Source organism: Typopeltis vanoorti, chromosome 12 (assembly GCF_054136105.1).
Source record: "Typopeltis vanoorti isolate ZY-2024b chromosome 12, IOZ_Tvanoo_1.0, whole genome shotgun sequence".
Taxonomy (NCBI): Eukaryota; Metazoa; Arthropoda; class Arachnida; order Uropygi; family Thelyphonidae; genus Typopeltis; species Typopeltis vanoorti.
The window spans coordinates 26,857,949-26,870,772 of NC_143560.1; the positions used below are offsets into that span (position 1 = coordinate 26,857,949).

At 37.8% G+C, this 12,824-nt stretch overlaps 1 protein-coding gene across 1 annotated transcript in view; it reads left to right on the forward strand.

Annotated features, from left to right (window-relative positions):
- xmas (RRM_XMAS2 and SAC3_GANP domain-containing protein xmas) overlaps nucleotides 1-12,824 on the forward strand; it is a 523,534-nt gene that overhangs the window by 270,175 nt on the left and 240,535 nt on the right. Inside the window, exon 15 of the mRNA XM_090401436.1 lies at nucleotides 3,348-3,506. Within this exon, the coding sequence (XP_090257562.1) occupies nucleotides 3,348-3,506 (159 nt within the window). The remainder of the gene's footprint in view (nucleotides 1-3,347; nucleotides 3,507-12,824) is intronic.

Sequence of the window (12,824 nt, forward strand, 5' to 3'; positions counted from 1 at the left end):
TCTGGTCACACCACACATCCACCTAAGCATTTTCATCTCTGCTACTTCCATCCTGCTGATGTTATTTTTCCTCAGGGCCACAATTTCTATAACATATGTCATAGCTGGCCTCACTACTGTCCTATAGATTTTGCCTTTCAGATTGATCGGCACCCTCATCGCATAACACTCCAGCCATCTCCCTCCAGTTCCTCCAACCCACTTGTATCCTGCATCCCACTTCCTTCTCAGCTCCTCCATCTTCTTCCACTGTTGAACCTAAGTATCTAAAGTCTCTCACCTTCCTGATGACATTTCCTTCCAGCTCCAGATCTGTCTCCTGTCTGCTGCCCACTGTGCAACACATATACTCTGTCTAAACAGAAATGGACTTGATGCTGACCCTTGATGCAAGCCAGCTGTTACTTGAAAACTTTCTGTCTGTCCCAGACAGGTCCGAACACTTGTCTTCACATTTCTGTACATTTCCCGCACTAACCTGACATATTTCTCCGGAACCTTCTTCTCCCTCAGACACCTCCAGACTTCTTGCCTTGGCACTCTATCGTATGCTTTCTCCAGATCAATAAATGCCAAATGTAGCTCCCTTTGTTTCTCTCTCTAAACTTTTCCATCATCTGCCGTAACCCAAAGATAGCATGTGTTGTTGATCTACCAGGCATGAAGCCAAATTGTTCCTTTGCAATCTTCACCTCCTTCCTCAATCTACCATCAAGAACCCTTTCTAGGATTTTCATTGTGTGGGACATCAACTTTATTCCTCTGTTATTTTTACAGTCTTGTGCATCCCCTTTACCCTTGTAGATGGGGGACAAGAGTACTCTCCCTCCATTCCTCGGGTATATTTTCCTGTTGGCAAACTTTCATGAACAGGTCCCACAGCAGGTCAATTCCCTCTTCCCCCAGTGCCTTCCATGCCTCCACTGGAATTCTGTCAGGGCCCACTGCTTTTCCATTCCTCATCCTCTTCATGGCCCCCGTCACTTCCACTCTACTGATGTTCTGCACCATCCCCTCAGAAGGCTGCCCATCTTCTCTGTGAGTCCTTGCATTTTCCTCATTCAAAAATCCCTCAAAGTATATTTTCCATCTGTTTCTTATGTCCACATCCCTCCATAATACTCTTCCTTCAGCGTCTTTGATCTGCCTCACATGTAAGATGTCCTTTGCTGCTTTATTTCTACATTTCGCTAGTTGATAAATTTTTCTCTGTCCTTCCTTTGTTTCTAATTGATCATACAGATCTTGATATGCCATGGCCTTCACCTGTGCCACAACTCTCTTGGCTTCTTGCTTTCTCTCTCTGTCCTCTTCCACTCTTACCTCATCCCACTTCTGCTTTGCCTTCCTCTTAGCTGTCACTGCCACTTGTACATTATTATTCCACCACCAACCCTCCTTCTGCTCTCTAATCTTTCCAGATGTCTCGCCAAACACCTCGATTGCACAGCTCAGGATTACTTTTGAATTATGTTTCCACCAATCTTGTACACTTTCCAGTCCATCCGAAATCCTCTCTAACACCCTCTCCCTAAAATGATTCCTCACACTCTCCTCTTTTAAGCGAAACCACTTAATTGTCTTCATCCCATGGCATCCAGAGGTTCTTATCTTCAATCTTATTTTAAAGTCTGTGCACAGCAGTCAGTGTTGCTGTGCCACTTGATCTGTTGGAATTACTTTACAATTTGTCGCAACCTTAAGATGTTTTCTTCTAGTCAAAATGTAGTCAATTTGTGAACTGTTGTTACCACTCCTAAATGTTATCAAATATTCTTCCCTCTTATAGAAAAATGAGTTCACAATTGCCAGATCAAACGTTACTGCAAAGTCCATAACCCTCTCTCCTTCCTGGTTCATCATTCCCACTCTGTGGCCACCATGCACCCTTTCACAGTCTCTATTCTGTCTCCGTTCAAGTCTCCTCCAACAATCACCATCTCATTTTCTTCCAGTTCCCTCATTTCTTCATCTAACATGTTCCAGAACTCATCTTTCTCCTCTGCTGTACAACCAACTTGTGGGGCATATACACATAATACGACCACCCGCTCTTCTCCAAGACCCAATTTCATTCACATGATCCTGTCGTTCCTTCTACCCACTTCCAGTACTTCACCCTTCATTCTGCCACGCACCACAATTCCTACACCATTTCTTCCCTCTTTATTCGCTCCAGAGTAGAACAATTTATATCCATCTCCCAGTTCCTTTGCCTTTCCTCCCTTCCACCTTATCTCCTGCACACATAAAATGTCCAACTTCCTCATCACGTCTGCCACCTCTCTTCCCCTTCCAGTCATGCTTCCAGCATTCAGTGTTCCCACTCACAACATCCTCTCCACCTGCTGGGCTCGCTTCTTTAACCACACCTGCCCTTGATGCGGTAGCCCTCGTCCACTTTTCGCAGCTGTAGGGCGATGTGGCTGCGAGTCGCTTAAGGGGTACGCCCTAGCCCTTATATCATTTTCTCTTTGACTCATATCATAGTTTGAGCTGGCATTGAAGTTTTACGACCGGATGCCCTTCCTGACATCAACCCTCGCCATTTATCCAGGCTTGGGACCGGCACCTATTGAGGCTAGCTTGCCTCCTTTGGTGGCTGCATAAAACGAAATGACTTAGCAAGATAGGAAAGACTCACGCCTAGCCCTCGAATACTCTAATAGCATCAGGGGGAAGGAGCAAGGAGAGGAGAAAGAAGAGGAGGGACCAGTCTACAGAATAATATAACAGATGTATATTACATGAAGTAAGGCATGGTCCAGCATCTGGTACCTCGGGTTTGCCATGCCCGTACTCATTAAAGTGAGCCCTTGAGGCAAAAATAATAATAAATAAATAAATCTTGCATCATTAATCAACATGAGGAATCATTATCATCTCTACAGGCATATGTGGCTATAAATTAGTTTGCATAAGATTCAATTTAAATAAATTATATAATAAATAATTAATTAAAGTGAAAGTGAATCCTAAAGAGAATCTGAATATATTTAATATTGTGTTTATGTAAACCTGCAGAAATGATGTTTTAATGATTCATTAAATCATAAGGAGTTTTCTGATTGCAGCATTCCTCGCTGTCTAGTTCAGGTACTTCCTCTTTTTCAAGGAGTGCACAAATTACAGGTAGAGGTTTTCATGGTGCCAATATGGTGTAAATATAGTAAATATGGTGCCAGCTGCAGGCATCATTGGCTCTCTCTGTGATCTGCAGATTTTTCTTATTAGCAACTCATTTCTAATTTAATATTATATTTAATAACTTTGATAATAGCAGTAGATTAAAAAAAAAAACTTGAAAATCAAAATTTAATAAAATTGTTTTTAACATTTATATGCAGGGATCTATGTGAAGATGTCATATCGAATGAAAGAATAACTGTGGAGCAAATTAAACAAAGATTGTTTGAAAGCAGAAAACAAATTTTCAATTCTTCTAAAAGTATAGCTGATGATATTCTACATGAAATAGTTCATGAATTTTTATCTACTGAAGTAAGGTGAGTTATTTTCTAACTTTTTGTAATTCTTTTTATAAGAATGCATTTGATTGCAACAGCTGTTTGAGTATCTCTTCCTTTATAAAAGCAAATGCCCCAGTAGATTACATTTCAAACTGAATTATATATAATAATAATAAAAAAATATGAGCTACACAGGAGAGCCTGTGTAGCTCAGTGGATGTGGCGTTTGCACACCATGATGCTTCACCGCACGGAGGAAGACTTGGTTTTGAGTCTAGTCGGTGACCAGAGGAAATTTTTCTAAGCTTTTTTTTGACCGGTTCCCGAGTTAGTCGATCTCTGGCATGGGCAAGCAGGTTTTTTTCTCCCAGAAATTCGGGTTATTCGTCCCATAAACTCAAGAAAATTGACCATAGAATCCACACTATTTCAGATATTAAATATATTGTGTTAGGGACCATGAGATGGTGGCACTTGTTGAGCCATTCTCTTCACTTCATGCTGTTTAATTAGTGATAGCCTTGGGCCAGCTATCTCCGAATTTGAACTGCCCACTCAGTCTCCAAAAGTTAGATAGGGCTAAAACAGCCTCGCCTATTCCATATACGAGAACAAAAAGACGTTAGCTTGTTTTTTTTTTTTTTAAATAATAATAAAATAAAAATAAAGATAATTAGTTTCTGTACCTTTGATGTGGTTCGATAAATAAAAATAAATTGGAAGTATTAGAACAAAAAAAAATCATAATAATAATAAAATGGGATGAGATGGTGTGGGGGAGAAATTCAAGAACTCAAGCTTGAATTGAGAATGATGTTGATGGTGAAGGTTTAACATAAAGTCATTCCCTATACTTGGAATCAACAGAAGATGAAGGAAAATTAGAACCGGATCAGGAAATGAATCCTGATGTGGTTGTCATTTGCAAGCCTTCTTCTTCATTGATTAAACTACTACTTGTGATCTTTTCTGAATTTGACATGGTATTCAACTTGCCTTCAGTGTATATCTAATTTTACTGAAAAGGGATGCTAAGCAGCTGGTTCTTTTTAACAGGCCTAACAGAAAGAGGAGCATCAACGAAAGTAACTATAGATAAGTACTGAAACATTGTTTCTATTAGTCTTTGAGGGATCATCTTTGAACCAGTTGCTCTTCTCTGGACAGCATCAAGAACTTTTGGGAGATTTTAAGTGCACTACCCCCCCCCCCCCAAACATTCCCCTTTCCTATGGCACCTGTTTGTGGTGGTGGGGGGGAACATCTCAGTGATGGTACTGGCCCTCTTCCTCTTTTTCCTCTTTGTTTTCTTCCTATATTCTTCACACTACTTCTCTTGATTTTGGATCCCGGTAGTCTTGCACTACTTCAATCTCTGCTTCGGCAAGACAGGCAGTCCTGGATGGCACAGCCAGGATCATTTGGCTAGTGGGCTTGCCTGCATGGGTCAGTGGTGTTACATTAAGTCTCCTATCCCATGGTCTGAAGATAGAGCTTAAGGTTTACTGTGGTGCTGGTATGGTGTCCAGAGTAGTCCTGGCATTCCACTCTCGCACGTGGTCATCACTTGCCAGTCAGTAGGCTTTCATGTGTGGCTCTGTAGTAGATGGGAAGCTCTAGTGCCAAACAAAAAAAAAATCTCTTGAGTATGAATCCTTCATCCTCAAATATTTCAGGGTCCCTAACAAGGTCCCCACCAGTACTGATAATATTGTTGATACATTATTTGATAACAGAAGTAAGAAACAAAAGATGTGATGCCAGTATAAATTTCCCAGTGTTTCTGATCATCCATGCAACAGTTGTAAAGCTAATAGGAAAAAGTCACCTTTATTCAAGAGTTTAGGACTGGCAGGATCTCCCAAAAAAGTCAAATTTCGTTCTGATGTCAGAGGATGAGTCTCAATAGATTGCAGTGTGGTGGCTGCTCTTCTGAGCACAACACCCAAACTAGTATCTAGGTCATCAGCAGATGATTTAGTGTAGGAAACAGCAGCCACATAGGCTCAATGGCTGCCTTGATGCTTCCATTCTAGCACCCTCATCACCAGAGCGATCTCACTGTAACAGTACAAAATCGACTCTGCTTAGTGCTGCCTTTCATTCAACATACGAGGCACAAATGGTATTGTTGCAGTTGCTAGACAGGATTCTGATTTAGAGGCATTCTGTCATCATCCCACATCAAGAACCTAGGCATTCAGTTCTCAATGCAATCAAATAAATTTCACCATGGAAATAAAAAGAAAAAATAAACTGGCTTTCTTAAATATCTTACTCCTGTTGATGAACTAACTATTCCTGACTAACCTTCACTGGACACTATACAGCAGAGGTCTGCACACCATCTATTGCAAAAAAGTGAATGTATAAAAGCTTTTCTCCATCATGCTCATATTGTTTGTTCTAACCCAAAGAATCTTAAGCTCATGCTTCTTAACATCCAGCATATTATGCATTTGAATGGCATCTGTCAGACTGGCAGGTCTGACAGAAGCCATTGTACAGCATGATTTTGACTCCTATAGGCCTACCTCCAGTAACCCTGAACCAGTAAAGAGAGTTCCAATTTCATATATTTAAGGTATTTCCAAACCAGTTTCAAGAATCCTCAAGAAATACAACCTAGTGCCTACATTTTTTCTGATCAACAAACTCTCCTCATGGTTGTCCTCTTCTTAAGGTAAATGGCTCTCTCCCTGTCTGGTGTCTACCAAGTTCCCTGTGATTGCCACTTCTCCTAATTTCGACACATCAGACTCTGTAGAGAAAATATTACAAGAATATCAATCTTACGTCATTAAAAAGAAATCTGAGAAATCTGGTCTGGAATGCACCTAGTCCTCTGATGCCACTTCAGATTCAAATAGTTATTTGAGAAGAGAGTGCTGAAGCTCTGCTACAGTGTCCTAATTTGAATTGGAATGACTTCCTCTCCTTGCCAAAAATCTAAGAAAGCCTCATTCTTATCAGACATTAACTCCCTCCCACCCACCCACACACACACACACACATATATATCATCCAGCATATTATGCCCACATATTATGTGGGCATAATATGCTGCATCTTGCCCACATCCCATTGGCCATCATGCAACTCATACTGATTTTTAAATAACCATTGTTAATGTTATACGTTATATATATTATCTTGCCTGATACTGAACTAACCTATTATTTTCAGGTTGAAATATCTGGCAAATAAAACTTTTTTTGGCACAAGTATCCCTTAGACAAAACATAATCCACCATCCACACATTTTGCTGTACACTTCCAATTAATAGAATTTTTGTCTCTTAATTGTGTGTGTGTGTGGGGTGGGAAATCTCCTATTTCTATGTGAGATTAGCTAACTCACCTTGAAAAAGTCCATATAAAGATCCCTCTCATTATGACAAGAGACAGGCCAAGATCTTTTATTTTCAAAGGATGCATTGTCCCATCTTCCTTTCACATGCGCTATGAAAGTGCCTAACATCATTAATTAACCGACCAACCTTTGCCAGCAAAGGTTGGTCGATTGGTAGAGCCTCTGCTACTAATGTCTCAATCAAAAAGTTAAGCAAATTTGAGTGGTGTTAGTAGTTGAAAGGGAATCAATCATTCGATGCTGTTGGCACACTCTCCCTCGATGAGTCTTTGGACTCCCTGGAGGTGTCAAATAATAATAATAATAATTAATTATCCTTATTTAAGTAAATATAGTAAATGATATCCAGTTTCTACTTCTTTAATAAAATTTTTCTAATTCCTATACTGAGTTTTTATTGATAGGTATAATTAGCTCTACTCTGGTAATGTAGAATTTGACTTTTTGACAAGACTATCAAATATGCAATATAGCAAGATTTGATAATTTCTGGTCAGATATCACCAGTTCAGCTGCTTCTTTCCATTTCATAAATATTTTTGAAATACTCTTATCTATCTCCAGTATTGGATACTTTATCTACTTCCAGTGCTGAAATGTGGCTTGTGACATCATTCTTCCTCCAATATTTTCTCCCACTTTTTTCTATCGCTGCATATATCATAAGATAATATTTCAAATCAATCACCCCAGACATCCATAACATTCTCATGTTCAGTTTTTATATCATCATCAATTTCCAGATATGTACCCCCATTATGTTATCTTTATTCTAATTCCTTTAAATGTCATCCCACAAGTCTTCTAAAAGTCATCCCACAACTTTTGTATTTTGTTTTTGCTATTTTTACACATAACTTTCCTATATTTTTCTTTCTGTTTTGTAAGATTACATCAGCTTTTCCCAAACTTTTCCTATGATGGAACACTTCACAAATCCTGAAATTTTAACAGAACACCTTGGTTATTTTGTAGGGGTAGGTAGATATAAATAATAAATAAAATAATATACAATATATCATCATCGTCCGGTAGCATCCTCTAGCAAGAGGGTTGCAACAGACGAGCAGCTTTTCTCCATTTTTCTCGGCCAGTCGCCTCTGTCATTCTTAAACCAGTCCATTCCATGATGTCATTGAACCACTCTCTAGTTGGTCTTCCACGTCTTCTCTTCCCCTCAACTTTCCCTTGTAGTATAGTTCTTGTCAGGTGTCCCGAAGAACCTCTCAGAAGATGTCCTGCAAATCTTGTCTTTCTTTGCATAATATTCTTGAGCAGTGTTCTTTCCATCCCAACTCTTCTTAAAACTTCTTGATTTGATATTCAATTATATTCTTTTTCTATAATTCAATTATAATATTCAAGTATATTATACAATATATATACTATATATATTGTAAAACTACGTTCTTTATGACTTCGATGTTTTTGGATCTTTAAATTATAAATTGTTTTGATATCAGGCACAATATTAGAAAGTTGAATTCTCATATCTGACTTTTGGTGGTTGCATGATATGTCATATCTGACATATCATGCAACCAGCTACAACAGCTACATCTGTCTGTTGTAGCTGGTTGCATGATATGTGTTACAACTCCCTTCATCTTTCCTACCATTGCTTGAGCACTATCTGTACAAATATCAATATACTTCTCCCAACCAATTTTCTGTTTTGTAATGTAATTATTAATACAGTTGAATATATCTTCTCCGGTAGTTTTTTCTTGTAGATATTCATACATGAGTAAATCTTCTTCACTACTTTTATCAAATATGTAACCAACAAACACTAGTAACACAGTGATCCCAGCAATATCTGTAGATTCATCCATTTGCATCTCACCAATTGAATGAGTTTCACCATTAAGTACAATGCGATTGTAATCATTTGAAGTTTTAGATTTTTTTAGTGACTTACATTGTCTCTTTAAAAAATGTATATCTTTTCCCTTGTAATCAGCGTGTTTCATTTCGAAGTGCCTAAGTTTAACTGGAGCCAAAGAACTGTTTGTTTGCTAGCACAATCCACACGCAAAGTGAGGAGCACCTGATTTTCAAATATATTTGAACTTGTCACAGCATTTAAAACCATTCCAGGCTTATATTAATTTTGATAATTTTTCACATAACACTTATTCAATTTCTGCGGAACATAGTTTGGGAAATGCTGAATTACATGATGACTTACTTACCAAGAACTTTCAATATCATGTTTTTTTTCCTTCTTATAGGATGGATTACTTAACTTATTGAATCTCTGTGGGAAGGGTCACTATCTCCAGACCAGTGTGTGAACCTTTCCATAATGCACAGCAATATGAATCTTCAAAAGGAAGTGGGCATTGCATTATGGGATATTGAGGCAAGTGAGGTGGAGCCAACAGTCTGTATACAAGTAGCTTTGTTAAGAAGATATTTCACACACAAACACAAAGTTTGATTGCTTATGCTTAAGTAAAGGATTAAACAAGAATATAATTTCTTGGCAAGATGATTTACTTTCTAAGTGAAACAACCAAGTGAAAAATCTTTCTACAACTATCTCTGATCTAGAGTATATGTTGTAATTCCTCTGCTAGCTCTCAAGTTTTAGAATTGCTTCATAACAAGACAAAAAATAATTTAACTATGATAATAAGCACCTCCGTAACGCAATTGGAAGAATGACAGTACGTTGCGCCCTTCGATTAGAAAAGGCCTAAGTTTGATTCTCATCATGACGGGAGGAATCTTTATATGGACTTTTTCAATTGAAGGTGAGTTAGCCGATCTCATATGGAGGTAGCAGGGTTTTTCATCCCGCATACAGACAAATCGGCCCTTTGGAACACACGTAATTTACAGACAAAAATACTAGCTCTAGTGGTGGTGGTGGTGGTGGTTTTGGGCAGTAGATGGCATTGATATAGGTGATTGGTAGTAGAGGTTCGGTGTAGTAGTGGAGACAGAGTGTTGTATAGTAGGTGTCCTCCCGCGATGAGATGAGTCTTCGGACTCCTTGGAGGTGTCACGAATAATAATGATAATAATAATTTAATAAATAAAACTGACAAACATTCTTATTTACAAAGCTTAATAAATAACTTTGCTTATATACCAGAATATAGAAGTAAATATGATGAGAACCATTGAAAATAAAATAAATAATAGTAAAAAAATAATAAATAAATAAAATATAAATAATAAGAGTGCTTAAGAACTCCAACTGAGAGGAGTTCCACATAGCCTTTAAAGGAATGAGGAGAACCGACCAGGACTTCTGACCTAATGTCCAATCCTCAACTTCTCATGGTGCACTCTGTTAGGTATCTACCCGGATACTGAATGAACGAGGATGGGATGGCAATTCATGGTTTAAATGACCAAATTGTATTCTTATTGGCTTAAACCACAATACAAAATGATGATACAACATGACAAAATTTCATGCCGGCTGGAGTGTCGCCCAGTTGAACAAGACCACTGTTGTTTTTGTCAGGGGAAAAAGAGCGAACAGCAAAAAGTCGGCTACTGAAACAAATCCTGAAACAACACACCCCAACTCAGCATCACCAGAGTTAAAGATCGGTACCATCAACATAAGAAGCCTGAATGGCAAAGAAATGGAGCTAGCTGGGGAATTGGGTAAGTACCAGGTCGACATAATAGGAGTGACTGAAACAAAAAAGACAAAAACTGGCGAAATCTTTTTGAGCAATAAATACAAAAGTTATATTCAGGCAATAACAATCAGGGAAAATAACGAGTATCTATAGTATTCAACATTAAATTCAAGGCTAATCTTGAGTGGCAGGAAATGTCAAGTAGAGTGATGTGGGCACATTTCAGAATGGAGAACTGGGAAATGAGACATTTGTGCCTATGGTCCCACAGAAGGTTGTGTGGTGCTTTTCTACTAAGGTAGAAGTGGAAGAAATTTTTGAGGATTTAGAGAAAGCAACTGACACAATGAAAAAGGAAAAGTTGGTTGTTGTTGGTGATCTAAATAGTAGAGTAGGAAACGAATGTCAGACATACAAAAATATTTTGGGAAAATTTGGAGAAAAGAGCAAAGCTTATAATAATAGCAAATACCTGTCAGATTTCTGCTCAGGACATGGACTGGTTATTACTAACACCATGTTCCAACATAAAAATGTGCCCAAATTCACATAGAGAGAACAGGCAAGGAATGAAAAATGTCTCATTGACTATGTTATTGTAGATAGTAATTTTTTTTCACTGGTGCAGGACACTAGAGTGTACAGATTTGAAATTGGAAATGATCACCATTTAGTCTTCAGCAGGATAAAATTGAATTTCATATTGAAAAGAAGAAGAAGAACATGTAAGAAAGTGTTAAAGTGAATAAATGTTGAGCTGCTCTCAAATGTGAACTGTAGACTAAAATACGCAAACATTATTAAAAAAAAATGAAAGAGATTGAGAACAGGAACCAAACCTTTGAGAGTCAGTGGCAAATCCTGAAGAAAATATTTACTAATTCAGACAGAGTGGCATGTGGTGAGGTTATATGCAAGGATAGAAAAATCAGAACTCAATGGTCGACACAGGAAGTTAAAGAGGCAGCGAAGGAAAAGAAGAAAGCATATTAAAAGTTCCTGATGAATAAGTCAGCTTGTACTCTTACAGAATACAGAGACAAATGTAAGAAAGCTAAACATTGTGTAAAACTAGCTAAACAAAAGTCATCGAAAGACTTTGATAAGAACACAGAAAATAAATATCAAGAAGGTGGCTAGATATTCTGGCGGTTGTTGAAAAAGTTCAGAAATGGAGGAAAGAGCTATAAAAGGAATTAGAGATAATAAAAGTGACATGAAAACTGGAGAAAAACATATCCGTTATGTAGAGAGTAATTAATTCGAAAAAATTGCTTAATGAAACAATCAGTGACAGCAAAAAACAACTCAGCAGGCATGCAATCAGGAATACATATCCATACTTGAAGTAGAAGAAGCCATCAAAAGCCTGAAATGTGGATAGGTAGCTGGAGTAGATGATATTTGACCAGAAATGCCGTAGTATGGAGGTATAAAAGTCTTACAGTGGCTGCACAGCATAGTTCAGAAAGCCTGAAGAGAGGGATGAATTCCAGATGATTGGATTAGAGCTCTCATAGTACCATATATAAAGAGGGAAATAAAACTGAATGTGAGAATTAAGAGGTATTTTCCTACTGAGTGTTACTTATAAGATTTATGCATGCATACTTGAGAAATGGTTGAGAAGGATTGTGTAAGGGAAGGTTGGTGAAGAACAAGCTGGATTCAGGCCAAATAGAGGCTGTCAGGATCAGATTTTCACTTTATGGCAAATAGGTGAGAAATCATGGGAATATAACAAAGATCTGTATTTAAGTTTTGTAGATCTTGAAATGGCCAACATGTCAAGATAAAAGCTATTCAAAACTCTATAATTGTATGGTTATATTGCTTAATATAATGTGCCAATATATCAAGTAATACTTCAGTCTTTATTTCAGTTGTAAGTCAATAGTTAGAATTGTAGGAAGTACAGGAAGATGGTTTAATGTTAAATCTGGTGTCAGACAAGGTTGTACATTATCCCCTCTGTTATTCATTATTTATATGGATCACATTATGAAGGAAAGTGGTATTAAACCTAATATCAAAATTGGAGATGTTAATCTCAGCTCTTTACTTTATGCAGATGATGTTATACTCTAAATAAATCCATGCAAGTCTGCAAGATTCCTTGACTAAATTGAATAACTGATGTAATAGGTTAGGTTTGAAGGTCAGCAATAACAAGACAATGAAAATAGGCAGAAGCATTGAAAATATCAACTGCATCATGAATGGAACCCCTATTTTAACTTATGTATCTGAGAGCTGGGTTAGAAATAAAACACTTGACCAAAGACTAGAGACCACAGATATGAGAGTCCTGAGAAAGATTAGAGGCATGAACGGATGGCATCAGGATTGATACAGTAAAAAGTGTCTTAGAAGATC